Source organism: Macrobrachium nipponense, chromosome 20, assembly GCF_015104395.2.
Source record: "Macrobrachium nipponense isolate FS-2020 chromosome 20, ASM1510439v2, whole genome shotgun sequence".
Classification (NCBI taxonomy): Eukaryota; Metazoa; Arthropoda; class Malacostraca; order Decapoda; family Palaemonidae; genus Macrobrachium; species Macrobrachium nipponense.
The window spans coordinates 60,934-86,859 of record NC_061089.1 but is presented as its reverse complement, the minus strand read 5'-3'; the positions used below and the strand labels follow the sequence as shown (position 1 = coordinate 86,859).

Genomic DNA, 25,926 nt, shown 5'->3' with positions numbered 1-25,926 from the left:
TTATTATAATTTGTAACCCTTCCGACTTCTTACGGAGTGTATTATGGAGTGTATTATATTGACTCCACTTGTATCCATATTTATTTTATTTTTTATATTTATTTATTTATATATTTTTTTATATATTTGATAAATTAATGGTTGGCTTGAATATGTGGAAAAGTGTTCTAGCGGCGTACCGTATAAGGCTACTTGCGGTATCAATTCTTTAGATACAAGATATGAATGATAAAGGTATTTAAAAACGGCGAGAAACCGCTAATTAATCCAGTTCGGATCCAATATCACGAATGTAACTCGTAAGACATTGACACTTTTTTATTTATCCGTTATTCTGCCAAACCGATTGACTCTGGGTGATAAAATATAGTATTAGTTTTTCTTAATGGAAAGGAGTTCACACACGAGTTAAGGAGATTATTATTGATTTACACCACCCGAGTCAGATTATCATGTGTTGAATTCCATGTTTACTGATTTAGCACTCATAAATATTCCTAGCGCACTCAATTGCGGTGTTTGTTTTTAGTGCTATTAATTCTATATAACGTGTCAAGGCACTATTAACACTAAGAAGTGTTTATTCCCTCTGTCAGACTCGTAATTCTGTTAATAATTCTACGTATATTCTTTCAAGGATTGATTTGGCACAGGATAGGCCCCTAAACTGACAGGTGTCTTAGTGTATCCCTTGTTTTCATGACACGTGTTACAATTAGTTATGTGCTTTTTATATCTGTAAGCATCGTAGGCTAGTAAAACAGTGATTTGGCTTTCTGTGACATAATAGAGAACCCTGGATGACGGAATGCAACCAGTTTAGGACGATTGGTATGAAAGAGATTATTACTACTACCTGGTCGTTAGTCACCTGCTGTGTTGGTTTTCGGTGTTTTCCTTGTCACGGACCTACATATAATATTACATTTGATTACATTATTCTGATACACATACTTTAAATATACTTTTGCTTTAGGGTTTCTGCTCGAAGTGTTTATTGGTTTGCTTAGCCGCTGACCCTGTTTCCGTTCGAAGTGTTTATTGTTTTTGCTTAGCTGCTGACCCTTGCTTTGTTCAGTTTGTAACAGTTCTGCGCTCCAACCCAGATATTCAATGCTTGCGATCTCTTCGGTTAAGGAATTTTCTTTTTTAGATACGGTTTTAACAATAGGTACGGATGTTTCTATATCTTTTAGTCTAATTAATGGTTCTTTGCAGTATGGTGGGATTGCGGGATAATGCGTCAGCTATGATAATTGCTTTCCCAGGTAGATATCTTATCTTGGCTCCAAAGACCTGAATGATCATTTGTCACCGAGTTCCTTTTGGACTGTGATTAAAGCCTTTGAAAAACTCGGTAAAGGACTCATGTTCAGTAAGGACTTTATCAGGATAGCCATAGATTATGAACTTAAAATGTACTAGTGAGTTAAAGATACCTAGCCCTTCCTTGCCTATTACTGCATATTTACTTTCAGAGGGCTTTAGTTTACGTGAATAAAAAGCTATAGGAAAAGACTGTTTATCATAATTACTGAAGTAGTACCCTCTTACCCCTTGGTCTGAGGCGTCTGTTGCAATAAAAAAAAAATTTCCTTATTTAAATCAGGGATTTTTAAGTTAGGTGAGCTGCATTATTCCGCTTTTAAGATATCGAACGCCTGTTGATGCTTTTTTGACCATAATAAATCTACGCTCTTCGTAAGATCTGTTAAAGGAGCTGTCATGATTGAAGAGTTACATATTTACATACGATTGTAATACCCACTACAGCGCAAAAGTGCTGTATCCCCCTTTTACGTTAATAGGTACCAGAAAGTTATGAATAGCCGACACCTTACCATGGACTACTTTCAAGACCTTGACTAGACACATAAAACTAGATAAAAATGTTCGTTTTTTTTTTTAACTCACATTTAGATATTTTACTCTGAGATTATTTGTTTTTGTCTCCGTAGCACTAGCTCTAGTTTATGTGAATGTACTTCTAAGGTATTAGCAAAGATTACAAGACCAACGATTAGGCATGTTGGGTATCCCCTAAAAGTCTCCAAACACTATATTGTAATTGGGGCGCAACGTAAGCCGGAGGCATACGTAAAAATTGATAATGTTCCCTGAGTGTGCTGAAAACGGAGTATGAGGTACAATCACTTAGGTAATGGTATCTGGTAAAAGCTTTTAACCCTCTTACGCCGATTGGACATATTAAACGTCGAGTCAAAATGTCTCCCGTATGCCGATTGGACGTATCATACGTCGGCTCAAAAAAGTTTTTTTTATTCGCGGAAAAATACTTATAGGCCTCCAGCCGAAAACTTTTGAATCACGCACCTTGGGGGATGCTGGGAGTTCACGGATCAAGGCGTTGTTTTGTTTACAATCGCTAACGCAGGAGCGCAAGCGCGAATTTCTTTCTTATCGCACTAAAAAGTATCAGTGACACATCTCAAAAATTATTTCGTCACTTTGACATAATTTTTGCACCATTTTAAATTATCCTTTACATGAGATATTATATATGAAAATGTGCGCAATTTCATGTACAATACAACAAAAAACTACTCATGATTGTAGCTTTTATCAGTTTTGAAATATTTTTATATAAATAACGATAAGTGCAAAAATTTCAACCTTCGGTCAACTTTGACTCTACCGAAATGGTCGAGAAACGCAATTGTAAGCTAAAATTCTTATATTATAGTAATATTCAATCATTTGCCTTCATTTTGCAACAAATTGGACGTCTCTAGCACAATATTTCGATTTATGGTGACTTTATGAAAAACTTTTTCCCTATGTTTCGTGCGATAACTCTTCCGATAAATTTTTTCGTGCGATTGTCCTAGATGTTTGCACCTTTTTAAATTTGCCGTTTACATAAAGTTTTATATGGAAATGTGCACAATTTCATGCATACAACAAAAAACAACCCATGGTTGTAGCTTTTATCAGTTTTTTGAAATATTTTCATATAATAACGTTAAGTCAAAAATTTCAACTTTCGGTCAACTTTGACTCTACCGAAATGGTCGAAAAACGCAATTGTAAGCTAAAACTCTTATATTCTAGTAATATTCAATCATTTACCTTCATTTTGCAATGACTTGGAAGTCTCTAGCACAATATTTCGATTTATGGTGAATTTATGAAAAAAAAAAACATTTTCCTTACGTCTGCGCGGTAACTCTTCCGAAAAAATCAGAATTTTTTTTGTGCGATTGTCGAAATGTTTGCACCATTTAAAATTAGCTGTTACATAAAGTTTTATATATGAAAATGTGCGCAATTTCATGTAGAATACAACTAAAAATGATTGAAGGTTGTAGTTTATAGGATTTTCTCTTTGATAAACACGCCTTATTTTGCAGGATATAATATAATATTTTGTATACACCTAGATGGATATCTTACAATTACACTAGATACAGATCAATGTTTTTTATAACTATAGAGGTATCTGTAAGCGCTCGCTTATCCGGACTTCTCATTAGGGAAGTTCGAACAACATACGGTGAGTCCGTAAATACAGGACATTACGTGTACTAAAGGAATAAAACAAGATATTCTAATTTTTACGGCGCGTACAGTTGGGCTTAATCCACCAGTATTTATAATAACTTAATGTATTAAAATTACGAAAACCTGCTCTGATTACTTGATACGGTCGTGTGATTCATAGGAAAAATCCTTTTTAATTCAAAAAGATATTGGCATGCATGATCCAACATCGCTTTTCCCCACTCTGCTAGAGTCGCTTATTGTGTGGAATTTGCTATGCTTTGAACACTTCGGCAGTTTTGACTGACCCAGACCGCTTGACTAGATGACACAGTAACCGAGTTTGCTTGTTTGATTCTGATAATTAGGGCTACTGTTTACCATCGGCAACGCATTGTGTGTTTTTAGCATTCTGTTGTTGGTTACGTGTAAAGCAACGAACGTATGAATGACGAACTATTAGGAGTTGAGCGATTACAATTAAGACAAGTTATCTCTACTGCATTCAATAATAACTGTTTACTTCATTCTTTGCTAAAATTTGAAATAGTGAGGGATCCTGGTCAGCCCATTTAGCCTAATGAAAGTTTTTTACAGACATGTTATTCCTTGCAATCCAGCCGTATTTTTTTAAAGCTAAGTTGAGTCATTGAGGTTCGATATTTTATATAACTCAAAAAACTCAAGGCTAAAACTGCGATCGGGACTTTGCAAAGGAGCATTTATTGTCATGACCCGAAATAGTGTTACCTCTAATTTATCTAGATTTGTACGGGTGTTCCACTTGTTTTTGTGTGTTTTCTTATCACTACGGTGCCTAACGACCCTATCCATGCATCTGTATAAATACAGACGTCCACTGCGTAAACGCATATTCACTGTTTAATATGATTTGTTACGTAAGATATTAATAATCACCCAAAATGAGAAAATTAACATAGTATATGATTATGATATTTCAGTAGAACTTCTGGAAACAGACACTCAAAGATAAAAAAACTCGCAGTAGCGAAATCTCAATGATGTAGATAATTTCTGTAAAAAAGTAAGATTAAGAATGTCTCGTAACTTCAGCCACAGGAATAACGAAATTCGACCTGCAAAGGAAACACTCTAAGTTACTGCAAATGAATAAAAAATTGTACTTAGCTTGCTTTTGTGGGAAGTCACGGTGTTCCGATAACGACACACGGCCTTGGTCCTCCTTCTCTATTTAGCGGATGACCTGGTTTTTTTGGCTTGAGTTTCCCCCGTGCGTGATGTTTGGATGATTCGAGACCTTGTAGATCCGATGCTGCAGACGCGTTCGGTTTGTTTCTTGAAGTGCCGGAAACACTCACTAATGATGTTTTCTTGAATGATTCTAATGAGAGACGAAGCTTGCGTTGCCGTAGGAAAAAGGACACGTCGGTTTTGTTTCTTGAAGTTATTCACTAAACGATGATACTAAGTTGCTTGAAGAATCTCTTGCTTCTGTCGTCATTGACTTCATGATTTATTATTCTGGTTTTACTTCGAAGAAGTTGTAGAGTTCTTCTGTGACGCTGAATGACCACAGATGACGGCATGTCAACTTAGCCTACATACTTTATGGTATACGTCATCTTTAGCATCTCTAGTCTGATCACATTCCTGCAAGCAATCTGGTTAACCTCTTTAGTTTTAGTCTTTTATATATATGGACTAACATTCCATATTTTTTATTATGTAAACACTTACATATATATCTACTATATATACTATATATATATATATATATATATATATATGTATGTATATATATATATATATATATATATATATATATATATATATATATATATATATATTATATATATATGTATATATATATATATTATATATATATATATATATATATATATATATATATATATATATATATATATATATATATATATATATATATAAGTAGATATATATATAGATATATAGATGTAGATATATAGATATATATATATATATATATATATATATATATATATATATATATATATATATATATAATATATACAATCATACTTTTAGGGCATAGTTTTTCTCTTATACAATTTTAGTTAAAAGCAATTGCTTTACTGGCATCAATAAGTTTCTCGCAGGTATCTTCATACCTCGATCGAGAGCAGGTCGCAAGTTCTCATTTTGATGGCAGTTGGTCATCTATGACGAGGACATCACTCCAGATGTAAGTGATGATGAATATTTGCCCCCAATATATGTTCTAGAGACTTGCAATTTGTTTTAAAGTGAAGAGAAATAATTGAATATTACTAGACTGTAAGATTTTTGTTACAAATGCGTTTTTCGTCCATTTCGGTTGAGTCAAAGTTGACCGATCGTAGGTTTTTTCCTATTTATCGTACTTTATATGCAAATATTTCAAAAATGAGAAATGCTACAACCTTCAAATATTTTTTGTTATATTGTGCATGTTTTTTACGCACATTTTCATATATAAAACTCTATAAAAAGCATAATATGAAAAGGCACAAATATTAGGAGAATGTGACCTACGCATTTCGGAGATTCGCTGCTGAGAATCGGCGCGCGGAGCGAATAAAATAGTTTTTTTTCAAAATTCACCATAAATCGAGATATTGTTCTAGAGACTTGCAATTTGTTTTAAAGTGAAGAGAAATGATTGAATATTACTAGACTGTTATGTAATTTGCTTACCCAAAATACCAATATTTATAATATATATATATATATATATATATATATATATATATATATATATATATATATATATATATACTATAAAATATATATATTACATTTTTCAATTCTGGTACCAATACATAAATAAAAGGAATGCAGGTGACACTTTTCTTTTCGCATACAATGAAATGTCTTATTATTATTTTATCATGCACAGATAACGGATATATAAAAAATTGTAATAAATATAAAAATAAATGCAGAATACTCACTCGGTAATCCTGACCTCTTCGTTCTATTCTTGTTGTTTTCTCCCTCCTCCATTGAAGAGTCTTGCATTTTTTTCCTCTCGACATGACGAGGTACAGGTGGAGAGGGAAAGCGCGCCCTTACTGCTGATGGACCCGGCGGCCCCATGCGCCCTCCGCTGTCGGTTTAGGGGCGCGCTCCAATACATGACCTTAGTGTGGTACTTACGGTCACAGTCCCCTATCCTGCAAAGAGCAATTTTGCAGAGACGACAAAGAACCGGGTGTCTCTCCTTCTGCCATTCATATGGCAACCACCTTGGCACCGTTTCTGCCTTCGCCCTTCTAAGGCCTCCAGTATGTGATCCCCTGGCTGCAGCTGACCACAGGGGTCCACTACCCGACGAGAAGCGGTGATGGCGGGGCCGGCACCAAGAGGGGGTGGGCGTCGTCAGCAGGGCGTCGTCAGCAGGGGTCGGCGGCAGCAGGGGCGTCGTCAGCAGGGGCGGCGGCAGCAGGGCGTCGTCAGCAGGGGCGTCGTCAGCAGGGGCGGCGGCAGCAGGGGCGGCGGTAGGTCGACCGAAGTTGGCCCTCCTATCTGCCCTTTCCGCTAGGGGCAGATCTGCAGCTCGGGGCAGGGGGTCAGTGATGGAAGGCCACTCATCGGGATCGAAGTTGATGAGGGCATTCCCGGCTACCTCTAGGAACTGTAAGTGGGACAACCTCGGAAGATTGTCACCGCAGTACCCACAGTACAGTATGTAGGCATTTTGGAGGGCCAACTGAAGGATGTATTTGAGGAGCTTCTGGGTCCACCTTCTTGGTTCTCCTGGCGAAGGGATAGTACTGGATGAGCTGATCAAAGAGATCAACTCCTCCCATGTGCCTGTTGTAGTGCCCATGACGGTAGGACGCTGGACACGAAACTCCTCATACACAACTCGGCCCTGTCGACGTGTCTTCTTCCGCTGTACGATCTCTTCTTGGATGGGTTCATGACTCGTCATAATCATGGGGACGAGTCGGACACCCTTCCAACAGATGACGAAGACAGCGCCCTTCCGCCGCCACTCTGTCTCTCCTCTTGCCAGGTGTTGCGGATGACTAGCGAACCTCTTGAGGGAATTCGGGGCCCCACACACCAACTTAAGGGTACCACTGCAGTGCACACCAGCTTCATACAGTTCCTGGGGCCAGGGATACCGAGTTATAATATTATCCATAAACAGGTGATATCCTGGTTACGGAAATGTCCACAAGACTGAATACAGTGTCATGCAGCGTGGAGAAGACCCCAGAATACACTGAAAGTCCACGACGTATCCAGTGTTGGCCTCGGTAATAAGAAAAAAATTTCACTCCATATTTCTTCGGCTTCTTGGGGTATACACTTTATACTAAGACGTCCTTTGTAATGGCATCATCCCCTCATCCAAAGAAAGGTTCTTTCCAGGAACCACGACGATTTCTACAACCGATCACGAATGTATTCCAACACTGGGCGCATTAAAATGAGGCGATCACTGTATTCCGGGTATGGCCCTTCGTTGTTTGAAGCGTTGAAATACCTGTCCAACGCCAGGAAATTATCACGGGACATAACGCCAAAGCACATTGGGCATACATAAAAAATAATTCCTCCTCCAATATTGCCTGACGTCGGAAGCAGGTGTCATACCAAAATAAATGTGGAGCCCCAAAAAATGTGCCATGTCAATGAGGTTGCAACCCCGCCAGTAATAAGACAAGGTCGTCCGTAGTTCATACCAGCAGTACCGAGCGTAGTCCACCATCTCGTGTACCAGGTATTCCAGCAATTCCCGCGTAAGGAACAGCTGGATGAACCCCAAAGCAGTCAGGGGTACTGGTACGGTGAGCCCAGGGGTTGCCGTGAAAGGGTGCATGTTAGGAGGGGTGGGGTCCTCCGTCCACCCCTCGTCACTCTCTGACGACCGACCTTCACCTTGGCTGGCGCGACGAGCCGACCTTCTACGTGCCCGTGCCCGCGCACGCACACGGGTGCGGGCACGATATTGCACACTACCCTCCCCCATTGGCCCATCACCCTCACTTAGGCCTTCGCTTTCAGTATCGTCCTCCGCGATGAAACTAGACCCCATATCCCCATCCTCCCCCTCCTCAGATTCCCCCTCATATGCACTGAAGCCACTGAATTCGAGCTCACTTTCGGGATGTGAGCCTCGAACGGACATTCGTCCTCACTGTCATCGGGACTGATGTCCTCATCACTTGATGACCATCCACCATCAAAATGAGGACTTGCGACATGTTCCCGATCAAGCTCTGAAAGATACTCGTCTATGTCCCTTGGTTGGAGGCCTATGCCTACGAATGCCCCTAAGGACGGCCACATGCTTCCTAGGGGTAACCAAGGCATACGATGTGTTTTCCCTGAAACACTTACATCCACACTTTGTCCCGCACAGAACGGCCTTGAGGCGCGGGGTCATGCTGGGTGCTTGGCCCTTCGCCAGCATCCAAGTCCAAAACTCTCCTAACACGATCCCTTCCGACGGGTAAAACGCACCTTTCGCGGTTCACACGTCGTTGAGACATCTCTACGAATGTCTGTAGCAACACAAATGTTCAAAGTCTCCGCACAAGTCCAGACGCTTCCGACAAAAGATCGCTCTCGGACGATGTGCCGCTGATGCTGACTGGAGCAAGAAGAAGGCATTTCGCGCATGCGCACTTGGGTCACGCTTCCAAACAAAACAAGGCCTTGATCCGTGAACTCCCAGCATCCCCCAAGGCGCGTGATTCAAAAGTTTTAGGCTGGTAGGCCTATAAGTATTTTTCCGCGAATGTTAAAAAAAACTTGTAAGTCGACGTAAAATACGTCCAGTCGGCACACGAGACAAAAAATATCGACGTAAAATACGTCCAGTCGGCAGTAAAGGGTTAAATACATACACATAAGGCACAAAATTGTGACACACATGTTTACACAAGAGCACATTAAAATGAGCAAAATCACAAAACACACTTAACAAATTACATTAGAAAAAAAATACATTAAAATTATTTTTTTAGAAAAATTTTTTCCAAAGACTGGGAAAACCAAACTAAGACAGTGATATATACTTACGCAAAAAGCAGAAGACACTAACCTTACAATGCAAATGACAGGACCGGACTAACAGTAAAACTAACACAGTAAAAGAAAAAAAAAACACACACACACACACAACAAATAGATCAGAGAAACAAATAGTTATGAGCTATGACAGAAACAATGGAATAGAGCTAGTTTTGAGTGTAACGAAGGAACACATAGTTTTAATATTTAAAGGTGCAAAAATCTGAAGTTTTTGTTGGTTCTGTTTTTGGTCAATAACTTTAAAATCATTGTAATTTATATGTGCTTTGCATTTGGTAGTATGATTCCTTATAAAGGATAGCTCTGGATTTGACATTCGGCATCAGTTTCTATAACTCACCCCCTTAAAAAAAACTTGTAAGTCGACGTAAAATACGTCCAGTCGGCACACGAGACAAAAAATATCGACGTAAAATACGTCCAGTCGGCAGTAAAGGGTTAAATACATACACATAAGGCACAAAATTGTGACACACATGTTTACACAAGAGCACATTAAAATGAGCAAAATCACAAAACACACTTAACAAATTACATTAGAAAAAAATACATTATTAAAATTTTTTTATTTTTTTTTAGAAAATTTTTTTCCAAGACTGGGAAAACCAAACTAAGACAGTGATATACTTACGCAAAAAGCAGAAGACACTAACCTTACAATGCAAATGACAGGACCGGACTAACAGTAAAACTAACAGTAAAAGAAAAACACACACACACACACACACACACAAATAGATCAGAGAAACAAATAGTTATGAGCTATGACAGAAACAATGGAATAGAGCTAGTTTGAGTGTAACGAAGGAACACATAGTTTAATATTTAAAGGTGCAAAAATCTGAAGTTTTTGTTGGTTCTGTTTTTGGTCAATAACTTTAAAATCATTGTAATTTATATGTGCTTTGCATTTGGTAGTATGATTCCTTATAAAGGATAGCTCTGGATTTGACATTCGGCATCCAGTTCTATAACTCACCCCCTTATGAGAGTTGGCTCTGATGCTGAGAAGCCGCCTGATAGATCCGACATATGTTCCCAAACTACATCTGGGGCAAGTATATTCATAAACAACAGCAGACGTCATCAAAGGGCAAAGCTGATCTCTAAACCTGAAGAGCGAGCCGATTGTTTTTGGATTTTGGGATGAGCTTAATGTCAATATATATATATATATATATATATATATATATATATATATATATATATATATATATATATATATTAGATATAGATAGATAGATAATATCTAGATATAGATATATATATATAATATATATATATATATATATATATATATATATATATATATATATATATATATGATAGATAGATATAGATATAGATATATATATATATATATATATATATATATATATATATATATATATATCTATATCTATCTATATATATATATATATATATATATATATATATATATATATATATATATATATATCTATATCTATATCTATGCTATATCTATATCTATCTCTATATCTATATCTATATCTATATATATATATATATATATATATTACTATATATATATATATATATATATATATATCTATATCTATATCTATATCTATATCTATCTATATATATATATATATATATATATATATATATATATATATATATATCTCTATATCTATATCTATATCTATTATATATATATATATATATATATATATATATATATATATATATATATATATATATAATATAATAAAAGGAGCCCATAAAAACACCAAAATATTGAGAGGGAAATACTATATTTCAGTGACTGCTGTCTCCCTCTTCAGATAGATGCATGATAAGAGTTAAAGGTGGCATTTATACCAAGAGGTCCGCCCACAGGTACGCCAATTTAGGCCACTCCTGCTGATAATCTTCCTTTAATCTTCTTAAGTGTCGGTTGAATGAAAACCTTGTCGATGACGTCTGTGTCCCATGCTCCCTTTGAGATATTCATTTCCTGCCTCTCTTTAATCAAGACCGATTCCATCATTTGACTCTTGTACCGGCTATAAATTATACGTGACAAATTCCAGTTTATACTATGGTTGTGTTCATTTATATGGTTGAAAATAGCTCAGTTCTGTTGTCCATACCTAACTGACTGTTTGTGCTGTATTAATCATGGACAAAGACTTCTACCTCGACAAAATCAACCAACTCCTTAGCGTCACAAAGACTTACGACAAACTGACGAAAAATCCCCTCCAAAACGTCCCCACAGAATTTTTTTGGAAAGTAAGATTAATTGGCCAAGACAAAAAGATCATTGAACTTTAAGAGAAATTTAAAGTAATTAATCCTAAACTACCCTACTTTTTTAGAGAAATTCAAAGTAATTAATCCTAAACTACCCTACTTTTATGGCCTTCCCAAAACCCACAAAGACAACCTTCCATTTAGACCCATCGTTTCATGTGCCGGAGCTTTCAATTACAAAATTTCTAAATGGTTAGGTGGCCAAATTTCCCGTTTTTTAGGCATTTTTCTCCCAGTCACATTAAACATTCAGAAGACTTTTGTCACAAATTCAGAGAAGCACATATAACACTTAACAACATAAAACTTTTAAGCCTTGACATTGATTCCCTGTTCACAAAAGTACCGGTACAGGATGTTCTTCAGTTTTTGAGGAAAAAATTATCCCCTTATTCAGATCATTTCCCATTGGCGCTAGACAAAATAATAGTTAGTTGAATTATGTGTATCTAATAGCGTATTTTCATTTGGGGAATCATTCTATGAGCAAAAATTTGGGTGTCGTATGGGTAGTCCTTTAAGTCCTGTTTTAGCAATCCGTACATGGAATACTTTGAAACTACAGTAATAAATGCAATGAAACCCAAAAACATTCTGTGGATGTGATATGTAGATGATATTCTAACATTTTGGGATAATAGATGGGGCAATTTTAATGAATTCTTTTCAAAATTAAACACATTAGTGCCCAGCATCAAATTTAAAGTTGAATGGGAAACAGACAACAAAATTCCTTTTCTTGATGTTTTAATAATCAGAGATACTACAGAATACAAATTTACCATATACAGAAAACCAACGTCCTCACTTTCATACATTCACTACTTTAGCTATCATGACATTTCTATCAAGATAGGCGTAGCCAGCAACCTATTCTTAAGAGCCTTACGAATTTGTTCTCCAGATTTCCTGGAAAAAGAATTTGAACTAATTCGTAAGCAGCTTTCATCTTTTAAGGTATCCTGACCATATAATTGAGAAAGCAATTCACAAAGCAAACGTAATTTTCTACCGATCCCCTCAAGATAAGACCAGAGACACTCCCAACAATAAAATAAAAATTCCACACCTGGACAGGATTAAGACAGTGACCCATACCCTCGGAAAATCTAACCCTTTTGCATTTACTTACCCAAATACCTTAGCCAAATCCCTGATTAACGTCCAACAAGACATCCCCCAAGGACACAGGCATTTACGAAATCCCATGCCAGGACTGTGACCAATCTTACATGGGATTTACAGGAAAATCACTTCCCCAGAGATTAATACAGCACAAACGGTCAGTTAGGTATGGACAACAGAACTCAGCTATTTTCAACCATATAAATGAACATAACCATAGTATAAACTGGAATTTGTCACATAATTTATAGCAGCAACTGCCGGTAAAAGAGTCAAATGATGGAATCGGCCTTGATTAAAGAGAGGCAGGTAATGAATATCTCAAAGGGTGCATGGAACACAGATGTCATCGACAAGGTTTTCATTCAACTGACGCTTGAGAAGATTAAAGGAAGATTATCAGCGGGAGTGACCTAATTTGGCTTACTTGTGGATGGACCTCTTGGTATAAATACCACCTTTTTTGTAACTTTTCTCATTCATCTACCTGAAGAGGGAGACAGCAGTGTCTGAAATATAGTATTTCCCTCTCTATATTTTGGTGTTTTTATGGGCTTCCTTTATTAGATAGAATTCTGTTATAACAGAACATTTTTACCAGTCATATATATATATATATATATATATATATATATATATATATATATATAATATATGTGTGTGTGTGTGTGTGTGTGTGTGTGTATACTATATATATATATAATATATATAATATATATATATATATATATATATATATATATATATATATATATATGGCGGTCCCCGGGTTACGACGGGGGTTCCGTTCTTAAGACGCGTCGTAACCCGAAAATCGTCGTAAGCCGGAACGACGTTCTTGAAAACATGTCCACAGGGAAAATTTCACTACTAATTTGCAATTTTCTTAGGGCCGTATCTCTAAAATTATCACTAATTACTTTTTTCATGTGCAACACTGTGTATTCACAAATTACTGTATATTTCATTAAAATACAAGAGAGAGAGAGAGAGAGAGAGAGAGAGAGAGAGAGAGAGAGAGAGAGAAGAAATAACTCTTACGGTTTCAATAGATTGAAATGAATGTCTGTAGGCAACTTTTTCCCCCTCCCATAAATACATATATTTGTCTCCAGAGAAGAGAGAAAGAGAGACTGTGCAATTATGTTTGTCTGTCCATCAATTCTTTTGCTGAGAGCGAGAGAGATAAAAGGAAGAAATAGAAACACCAAATGTATGACAAGTATCTTGTGGAGAGAGAGAGAGAGAGAGAGAGAGAGAGAGAGAGAGAGAGAGAGAGAGAGAGAGAGAGTTGTCCTTACAGTATTTAAAAGAGAGAAATGGAATGATTATTGGTATTTAAAATACTCAGATATGAATTTTGTACTTAAAGTATTATTATTGGAAAATATTAATGATAAACTTATTACATACACGTCCATGAAAATGATCTCATCTCAGTAAGAGAGAGAGAGAGAGAGAGAGAGAGATTACATAAAACCATTAAATTCGTTGACCGTTGTATGGCATTGTTAAGCTCGAGTGTCACTCGAGTTGAGGTGGGGAAATTGATACAGAAAAAGACAAAGGGAAGAATTTTCTTTTGAAATTAGTTATTGTATTATTACTACTTCTATTATTATTATTATTATTATTTGAAAATATAATAAACACGTGCATTTACATAAAATTCTCTCATCTCAGTAGAAAGAGGAATTATCCTTACAAGTGAAATGGAAAGGTCATTTTCATCTCTTTAAATACGACCATTATGAATTTTTGTAATTAAAGTGTTATTATTATTATTATTATTATTATTATTAAATAACTGAAATTATCAATAAAACATTTTACATACTAGTACCATAAAAATTCTTTCATCTCGGTAAAAGAGAGAGAGAGAGAGAGAGAGAGAGAGAGAGAGAGAGAGAGAGAGAGAGAGTGTTTATCTCTCTCTGTTCTCAAAAAATACTTATAAAGAGAGAGAGAGAGAGAGAGAGAGATTATTCAATAAATTTATTACGCCCAAAGACGTCAAACAAAGTTACATATTAGCAGTTTACATAATTAGCAGTTACATACATTACATCAGAATCAACAGAAAAAAAAAAATTACAGCATTGATCATCGGTATATCAGTTACAAAATAACATATATGAGATCGTATTCTATTATCACAACAACTGCAACAGACAGTTTAGCAGCCACCAAAGGTGAGGAAGACGAGTCAAAATTATGTCTAGGTGGTCTCTTGAGTAAATATTGGCAGGTTTGAAGTAAATTTTGTCCTTGAGGTAACAGATTCCTGACAGTGGGGCAATGAAGGCAGTAGTGTTCAAGGTTATTGGCATTAGCAAGGTTACACAGTTTACATGAGGTGTAGTATGGTATATCTAGTGTCTGTCCAACCTGCCACACAGGACGATATCCCAACCTTATCCTGGCACTTTACAACATTATGCCTACGCACCATGAGTCCACATCGCCGGTACTTGTGAAGGCTCTGCAGAAAGTTATCATGATGTTGTATGGAAACACTAGTGCCCCTCTCTGCATCCCTACGCTGTACTGTACAGGCAAAAGCGGCTGAATATATTCTATGTTAAGGCAGCGAAGTGAGGGCTCAACATTTCTGTCATCAAGGTCCAGCGTGCAGGCAGCTTTAGCAAGACTGTCCCACCATGTCATTCCAGCAAGCCCATATGGGAGGGCATCCACATGAAAAGACAAGACAAGCGAGGCATTGTAAGCAGCAACGAGTTTGACACACTATGTCTCGCACAACAGGCCACAGCTGGGCCTAGAAGACGTCAGTGCCTGGAGTGCAGATTTGGAGTCACAGATCACCAATCCATTCACATTTCTTCTAACAAGTAGGGTTACTGCATCCCATATACCTTGAAGTTCACAATAAGTGGAACTGGATGAGTTTGGCAACCTACGACCATGCCACCCACCCTCAGGAGATTCTAAAGTGGGGGAGAACATAGCACATGCTGCACTGCTGCACTTCCATCTGCCTGTACTGAGCCGTCAACGTAGATGTGGTGTCCTGCAGGAACTGAACTTGACACTTTGGATATTGTTTCCAAAAACCACTGCTTCTGTAGACTGGTATGGGGCATCTTTAGAGGTTGGTGTGAAAGTGACAGCAGGAATAGGAACCTGCCATGGTGGCAATCTTGGATGACGCTTGCTCAGGGTACACGATATCAAGGTGTCGAAGATTCACATACTGCCCTAACTAGGTTATGGCCCCCTGGCCGGAGTTGAGGTCCTTGTGCATCTTCGTCAAGTGATGCTCTGAGGACAGCAGAGAAGTTTGGAGTAAATGGTGGAGAATGTAGACATTTAACAGAAAACAAAGTTACATTGGCATAAATTCTCTCTATTAATGGAGGTAACATGAGTTCGGTCTGCATGTTGACTATCCGAGTGGAAGGAGGGCATCCTAGGATAAACCTCATTACTCTATTTTGGAACAGTTCTAGAGGTTGTAACGCCTGTCTGGGTAATTGAATTAGAGCAGGAGATAAATAGTCAACAACTGACCTTAGGAAGAGGATATAGAGGGTTTTAGCCACGGGGATAGATATATCTGTGGCCCTGGTGGCTAGCCACTTGATGGGAGTAAAGCGAGGCTCCAGTCGATCAAGAAGGTTTTTCACCATGGGGTGGATTCGTTGTCGTGCAGGTATAGCAGGGGTGATCCTGACTGGTGCACCTAGATATGTATACTGTGTGCAGTGAGGTATAATATTCCCACCCATAATGAACTCTGGCAGGTCTCGGAGATTCCGGGCAGAGAGATTCTGCTTTTTTCTGGGGAGAGTATGAGGCCACTGGAGTACAGGACCTGTAGAAGTCTTGAAGGACACGCTGAAGGATCTCGAGGGGTAGTGGAGTGGATGCAGACATCATCAGCATAGCAGGTTACAGTGATTCCAGGGATAGCAGGGAGGAGAGACGAGTACACGGTGCATAAACTATATTAAAAAAGAAATGGGCTCAATACACCGCCCTGAGGTGTGCCAAGCTCAAAATTTTCATAGGAGCTACTGCACCTTTAAAAAAACATGTGATTTTCTGTTACTGAGATAAACCGTTTTATCCACTTCAGAAGGTTTCCTCTGATACCAAAGTCGACAAGCTGATCAAGAATGATATCCCTGTTGGCTATATCACAGCACTTTGAGGTCAAGGAAGGCAACTACACTTGGAGGACAATCGGGAGTAGAGTTCAGCTAAACAGTGATGAGTACTCCTCTGAGGGAGAAAGCCATACAAATGGGGAGAAAGTTTTTCTTTTTTTGCAACCGGTACATTAGCCTGGTTAGTAATATACGCTCAAACTTTACTAAAACATGAGGTGAGGGAGATAGGCCCGATATTTATCAGTTCCAGGCTTTGGGATAGGAATAATTGTGCTAATGGTCCAGCCAGCAGGTACATATCCATGTTGGTAGCAAAGATTATCAATTGTAGAAGAGGATTTCCAGGAACCTTCTGGAGGAGACGAAGCACTTGATAAGTAAGGCCCATCATCCCCAGGAGCAGATTTTTTTTCCCCATAACAGCACGTCGCAGCTCATCCTCGGTGATCAGCTCTTTGTCCTCCTTGTCTGATTCCACAATGCAGCCATCAGACGAAGGTTGCGTAAATTGCTCTGGAAGAAAGTGCTTCTTGGATTTGGTACAGGGAGATTACTGGACCGTGACTGGGTTGACCAAAGTAGTGATGAGATCCTGGGCACTTGCTTGTGGGACTGTGATGAAGTGCACATGTGGTTTTTTCTTGACAGTCCTTTTGATGAGATGCCACTGGTCCCACGCTAGTCTGGTGGTTAATTAGGTCAGTGTAATACCATGACTCAGTGTAGACACACTTCTGGAGAGCAACTAAATCATCCCTCGCCTGCTGATACTGAAGTAGATGATTAGGTGTCAGTTGTGTCTGAAAGGCAAGAGAGAGAGAGAGAGAGAGAGAGAGAGAGTTAACCTTAATTAAAAGTGACATGGATAGATTAGTACGTATTGTATTCTTTAAAATACTATCACATGAATTTTGTAATTACAGTTTATTATTATTATTATATTATTATTATTATTATTATTATTATTATTATTATTATTATTATTTATTATTGTTATTATTTGTTTTAAAGTATTAAAAACAAATAGTACAAGTACATAAAAAATCTCGAGTCTCAGTAAATGAGAGAGAGAGAGAGAGAGAGAGAGAGAGAGAGAGAGAGAGAGGAGAGAGATAGAGAGAGAGAGAGAGAGAGAGGGGGGGGCGGGGAGAAAATGGTCGGACCAGTGATTGCAACACTGCAGCTCTTCCCCCAGATTTTCCCCCTCCTCCTGGCTGTCACAGAACTTGATATATCTGACAGTTTTAGTACCTGAATCTGAGAAAGGTTACTGGAAGTTACTTGAAGAAGACTGGGATTTCCTTCATTCTTCCATAATTTTTTAAATATAAGCTAAAATCTTACTAATTCACTATGGTATTTTCTTTAATGAATTGATATTATTGCTGTATAAATTAATATTAATATTTGAAAATAGTAAATCATTTATTTATCATACTAAAAATCATACAATTTTGTAGTAGAGAGAGAGAGAGAGAGAGAGAGAGAGAGAGAGAGAGAGAGAGAGAGAGAGAGAGAGAGAATTATAGTGATTATTTTCGTTGGAAAATACAAAGAGAGAGAGAGAGAGAGAGAGAGAGAGAGAGAGAGAGAGAGAGAGAGAGAAACTGTGCTAAACTATAAAGGATTCTTATCTTATCATAGTATGTGTTTTTTTAAAGCATTGTAAACTCGGAGCTCGGAAGCGTCAGCGTCGTAACTTCGGAACAAGCGTCGTAACCCAGGGCGGATTTTTCAATGAATATTTAAGAAAAAGCGTCGTAACCTCGGAACGTCGTAAGCTGGACCCGTCGTAACCCGGACCCGTCGTAACCCGGGGACCGCCTGTATATATATATACAGTGGTACCTCGAGGTACGAAAGGCTCAACTTATGAAAAACTCGAGATACGAAAGCTAATACAAAAAATTTTACGGCTCTACATACGAAAATTGCTCAAGATACGAAAGGTTGTTGCTGTAAAGTCCGAGATACGCCCGGACCACCGATAACAATTTTGAAACTTGCACACCGCCAACTGAGTAGACTCGCCACCATCCTCCTGCTCTCCCATTGGTTCCTGATGCAAGTCACCGCCATGAGATCCTTCTCTCCTGCCTCGGCCACTCGGTACCAGCATCGTTATCGTACCCGCGCGGTATTCGTTCGTTCTAACAATTTCGTTTATTAACATAAATTCGTTAGTGATTTCGTTGTAGTATACTTTATCGTGTTGTGTGAGAACTTTACTCCATACTTATACGTACTATATAACATAATTACGTACAGTTTATACGTAGTAATGGTTCCCAAGAAACTTGAAATTCACGGAAAGAAGAGGATGCTCTCTTTGGAAACGAAGATGGAGATTATCAAGAAGTATGAAGCTGGTATGCGATTGAGTGTGATCGCCAAGGAATACCACCGAAATCCGTCGACAATAGGCCCCATCCTTAAGCAGAAGGATGCCATCAAAGCAGCTACACCTTCCAAGGGCGTCACTATTTTGTCCAGCAAGAGGACCCACGTGCACGACGAGATGGAAAGGCTTCTTCTTGTCTGGATAAAAGACAAAGAAATTGCTGGCGATACGATAACGGAGACGGCAATCTCCCACAAGGCCAGCGCTATTTTTGGCAATTTGATTGCCCAGGCCGAAGACGACGGAGGAGAAGGGACATCAATGCCAACCCCAGACTTCAAGGCTTCGCATGGGTGGTTCGAGAAATTCCGTAAACGGACTGGCATCCATTCGGTGGTGCAGCATGGGGAGGCTGCCACCTCGGACACGAAAGCGGCCGAAGCCTTTAAAAAGACGTTCAACGAGATGATGACCAAGGACGGCTACAGTTCTCAGCAAGTGATGAGACTGGCCTTTTTTGGAAAAAAATGCCTCGTCGGACATACATCATGGAGGAAGAGAAGAAGCTACCCAGGCATAAGCCTATGAAAGACAGGCTTACGTTCGCACTTTGTTCGAACGCCAGTGGGGATTGCAAGGTGAAGCCCTACTTGTCTATCATTCCGAGACTCCTTGAGCCTTCAAGGCCCACAAAGTGCTTAAAGAGAAGCTTCCAGTGATGTGGAGGGCTAATGCGAAAGCCTGGGTAACGAGGCTTTTGTTCACGGAGTGGGTAAATCTGTGTTTCGGCCCGACAGTGAAGAAATTCTTGGAAGAGAAGCGCCTCCCAAAAAAATCGCTGAAATGCTGTGAACAGGTGTTTGAACAGTGCCCCTGCTCACCCTCCTGGCCTCAAGGAAGATATCCTAGCAGAGTATTCCTTCATCAAGGTTCTTTATCTTCTGCCTAACACCACCCCTCTCCTCCTGGAGCCCATGGACCAGCAAGTGATATCAAACTTTAAGAAGCTGTAAACGAAACATCTTTTCAAAGATGTTTTTCGACATCAACTGATACCACAAACCTCACCTTGCGTCAGTTTTGGAAGGAGGATTTTCAATGTTTGTTTGTGATATGCATCCGACTTATCGACTAAGCTTGGCAGGAGGTTTCGAGGCGAACCTTGAATTCCTCGTGGAGGAAACTCTGGCCTGATGCCGTACCCGCCCGAGACTTTGAGGGATTCGATGTGGGCGAAGCTGGTGCTGCAGATTCAGAAACAGTTGACTTGCACTCTGCAAGTCCATGGGGCTGGTTGTCGACGAGGACGACATCAACGACCTTCTCGAGGAGCACCAAGAGGAGCTTATGACGGATGACCTGAAGGAGTTGGAGGCCATGCAACATAACATCATTCAAGAGTTCTCTAGCAGCGGCGAGGAGGAGGAGGAGGACCCTATGACAACAGCAGAAATTAAGGATGTTCTAGCTGCTTTTCATAAAGTGCAATCATTTGTAGAAAAAAGACGCCCCGAAAAGGCTTACACAGGTCGTATGCTTGCGCAGTTTGATGACGTTTGCCCGAGTCGTTTCAGGAACATTGTGAAAAGTAGACAGAAGCAATCTTCCTTGGATAGTTATTTTTTAAAGAGGCCTTTAGTACTAGCAGGAGTAAGCAAAAACGAAGAACCAAGTGATACTAAAAAGCAGAAAGTTGAAATTTTGTAAAAAAAAAAAAAAAAAAAAAAAAAGAAAAAAAAAAAAAAAACGTACGTAAAGTATAAAAAAGTAAAAAAAATTTAAAAATCAAAAAAAGAATAAAAAATTTCAATTTTAGTTTATTGTAAAGTTAAGTGTTACAGTTTTGTTAATGTGTTTCGTAAAGTTTAGTTTATGTATGTTTTCCTTACATTTTTTTATGTGTTTCGTACATTTTTTTAAGTGTACGTAAGTATCTGCCGTTTGTCCTCCTCCTCTGTCGCCACTTTTGGAGATAGCCTCACTCGAAAGGTAAGCTACCACATTTTACTACATACGTACAGTATTTCTTGTATACCATGTACACTAATACACTTTATTTACAGATAATTAGCAGTATGTATTAAGTTAGGTATTGAATGGTCCAAATTGTTGTAGTATTTCATTGTTTATAGGTTAATTTAGCTTTATTATGAAATTTACTGGGGTGTTTTTGGAGGGCTTGGAATGGATTAGCCATTTTACATGTAAAATGCGGTCCAAGATACGAAAAGCTCATGATACGAAGGCCACCTCGGAACGGATTAATTTCGTATCTCGAGGTACCACTATATATATATATATATATATATATATATATTATCTATATATATATAATATATATATATATATATCTTATATAATATAATATATCTATATATATATATATATATATATATATATATATCTATATATATATATATATATCTATATATATATAGATATAATATATATATATATATATATATATATAAATATATATTCATATATATATATATATGTGTGTGTGTGTGTGTGTGTGTGTGTGTGTGTGTGTTTGTGTGAGTGTATACATGTTTACTTAGTGTTTTTTCTATTGTTAAACAGTTCAGTACTTTTTTTCCTCAACTGTTTTTAATACTTTTGTTATATGATTTTTATTACATTTGGAACTTTCTTTTTTTCAGTGTATTCCATTTTTGCATTCCTTGAATATCTTGTGGTGCTGACAAACATGGGATTCCACATGACTGCTTACTACGACTTCCACAATCATGATCTCATCGTTGGTGAATGGAAAACTGCCAGCAGTTGACAATTAGTGTGAGGAATTTCAAAACTTGACAGCAAGGTACAGCTACATACTGTGGGGCAGGAATATTTGAAGTGTGGAGACTTCAGGGTAACTTATCTTAATGGTTTTTTGCTGTACTGGAAATTCCAAAGAAAGCTCTTGTCCATTATTTCTATCTCAATGGAAAGTACTAGAAAACTGCAGTAAATCAGTTTAATATATTTTACTTTATGTACAATTCAATTTTTAAAGCTATGGTTATAGATTTTGGATATGCTAATCATCAACATGATTGCTTCATTGCAAAATATAAAATTTGGGTGCAGTACAGCTGTTTTTCAGTCCATACATAATATCACCAAAAGCTAGAACCTTTGGCATATTAGGCGGTCAGAATAGTTTTTGTTTATGTAGCTATGGTTTAGATTTGACTAGCAATGCCAGTCTTAGGTAGTTCACCATAAGCAGATATTGAATTGAATAACATATAGTTTAGAACATAAGTACTAAATCCACTTAGAAGTTATGGTTGGTGATCAACAGCCTGAAGTATGAAGTAAATTTTCTAGGCATTTAGATATCTACTTCTTATTGAATAGTTTACTGACCCACCAATAATGAACTTTATATTTCAAATTTGATTCAAGAGAACTAATATTATGGTTCTAATTTTCATAATTGTATGGCTATGCACTATAGTTTTTAAAAAGTATATGCAAATGTTTTCTTTCATAGTATGTAATTTTACCCAATCACATATCCCTTTGAGGCATTTATTAGTATGCATTTATCAAACCAATTCAAAAGTATTTTGAGCCAGTAGAAAGTATTTTATTGCCCATCACTTGATAGCAGATAGTACTTTGTTGCCCTGACATTATGTATCACTATGATTGCCCTTTAGTAACATGCCATGGAAAGCTTGGTTGGAAGTATGAGAATGGAAGCTATATGCATCTGTCCTCCAGAGATTAATGAAAATGCATTTGTGATACATTGAATTGTTCTGTCATTGTATCGTGTCCACCTCAGTTTTTTTTAATATTATATTTATATATGTATATATATATATATATATATATATATATATATATATATATATAGATCATATATATATATTATATGTATAAGTCATATCACATTACCGTGATTCATATACATACATCGAGCTACAATGTCCTTTAATATCTAATTCGCTCTACCTCGGATTAATATATATTTTCATATATGCTTAACCGAAGGGGAATTTTTTACATGATAATAGATTTGCCTGGTCCAGGCGCGAACCCAGAAGCCATTCAAATCCAGGACGTCAGTGGAAGCTTCCATTGACGTCCTGGATTTGAATGGCTTCTTGGGTTCGTGCCTGTGGGGACTAGGCAAATCTATTATCATGTAAAAAATTCCTCTTTGGTTAAGCATATACGAAAATATATTAATTCCGAGTAGAGCGAATTAGATATTAAAGGACGTAGCTCGATGTATATATATATATATATATATATATATATATATATATATATATATATATATATATATATATATAGTATATTTGAAAAATGGAGATTAATAAGAAAATCTTTGCTTGTGTAAGAAAAATTTTCAGGAGGTGCTTGATAGTGGAATCTTGATTACTTACCTTCCTAGGCATGGTTTTGTACCTTTGGTTTAATGTAGCCCTTATCACTCGGATTAGATAGCTCCAAGCCTGACATTGTTGCTTTACTGTAATAAGAATAAAAATTCATAGGCTTCCTAAAGTTTTGTAATATTGTTAATATGCATCTTTTAGTGACTTTTTATCTTCAAGCTCTTTATATTATGTTCATTGTTTATGAAACTTTATAAGTAATTCTGTAACTTCATTTGAAATGTGATATGCATATATGAAATTATGGATATACTACACTTATTTTCAACCACCAGATCTATACTGACAATGTATGATGGTTTATAAGGAGAAATCTTAAACTATGCCATTGATGACTGAACTTAGTCACCTTAACTTATGTGCAAGAATTTTGAGGTTATCAAGATGTTTCATTCATTTTACCTTTGTTACTGGTCTGAGAAAGTTAAGGATTTACTGTACTTAGATCATTTTATTTTTTAACAAATTATGAGAAAAAAAGCATGTAAAATATATTGCAGTACAGTTAACAATATCTTCTGTGTAGATTTTTATCTGAGTTTAAGGGACACACTGTCAATTTTTGTTTTTCCTCACGAGTTCATTTATTTGTGAGTAGCACTTATTATTATTTCTGTACAGGTCAATTTTTTTTCTCTTGCAGATATCCTAAGCTTTTTAGTATTGTTTCAAGGATTTCATTTTTAATTTAGTATACGACAAATTCAGTTTCACTGTCAAAGGAGTGAATATTAGGCTAATGTTATTAGTGTTGACACAAATTATATATTTCTTGTGATTTTGCAAGATCAAAGATAGTAGACAAGAATAATTGTTATTGTAATGAGTGAATCAGTTGTTAGACTTAATGAAATATACCAACTCTCACCTGCCACACAGTGATAATTCTTGGTAGATTTGATTGTTGGTGAACTTCATTGATAAGGTTATGCTGTTTATCAGACTTTTGTCATTTCCATCGTTCTCATTGTGATTTGTCATTGCTGTTCTTCAGTTGAATTGTATCCAATTTAGTATTGTTTTATTTTTTATTCCATCTTTAGTGTTATTTTATGTAATGATCTTTGTGTAACTGGTACACAGTGAAATGATTGTGTTTAAAGTGGTTATCTGATTGTGCAGCTGTCACTCATCTTGGTAAGTACAAATATTGTATGTTGAAATGAAGTACATTTTAATGGAAAATTCCACTTAAGGTTTACTAATAACATTTCTCTGCTCATTAGACTTCAGAAACTACAGCAAACTCAGTAGCCTTGATACTGTGGTGCAAGTGATACACACACATTAGACCATGGTCTGGCTGTAGTTTAATGATCATACAGTATCTTTAAATAGTTTGGCTTAATGTATAAAAGTTTGTTCAAACCTTGTGTGGAACTTCATTAATAGTTTTTAGAAAAGGTAAGCTAGGTTAACTGGTATAGGTAATGCCTAACCTGTATCCAACCAAATTATGGTTCCTGCTTATCAGTTTAATTAATATCATACAGTACACAGAGGAGGGGAATGATATGCAAAATAATTAACAATGTAAACTTATGATAAAAGCAAACAAAGAGTTCAGAAGGATAACATTTAAGCTTGAAACTCATAGCCCAACTTAGGATATGTAAGTAAAGATCAACTTAAACTGGTTTTGGGGGTAGCAGAATTTGAGAAGCTGTGTTACGACCTAAAAATAGTGTGTGTAGGTAATCACAAACAAAGAGGCAAACAAAAGAAAATGCAGTTTAAAGATATGTTGCAACATAAAAGCCATCAACACCAGTAGTACATGCAAGGTATATTTCAGCCATGAAAATCACTCTGGCATAATTTTAAAGTAGAATATGAGTATTACATAGTGCAGTGTGTTGCTCAAGTTAATTCTGGTTGCTGCTGAAGATATGAGTCAACATTAAGTGCTTTTTATCTTAATGATTGATTTATTTTCCCATAAAGAGCATGATACTAGTCAGCCACTTTGTAGCTAAGTCGTACTTCATATCTGCATGGTGGATGAATATAATTTGTCCAATATTCTTCACGTCAGGACAATTCTAAAAGTTAGGAGTTAGTCCCACATTGTTCTCTC

The 25,926-nt window shown here is 37.0% G+C and overlaps 1 protein-coding gene across 1 annotated transcript in view; it reads left to right on the top strand.

The window, feature by feature from the left end:
* LOC135221411 (post-GPI attachment to proteins factor 2-like) overlaps positions 1-23,284 on the top strand; it is a 300,470-nt gene extending 277,186 nt beyond the window's left edge. Inside the window, exon 6 of the mRNA XM_064259194.1 lies at positions 22,092-23,284. Within this exon, the coding sequence (XP_064115264.1) occupies positions 22,092-22,219 (128 nt within the window). The 3' untranslated portion in view covers positions 22,220-23,284. The remainder of the gene's footprint in view (positions 1-22,091) is intronic.
* Positions 23,285-25,926: the final 2,642 nt, after the last annotated feature.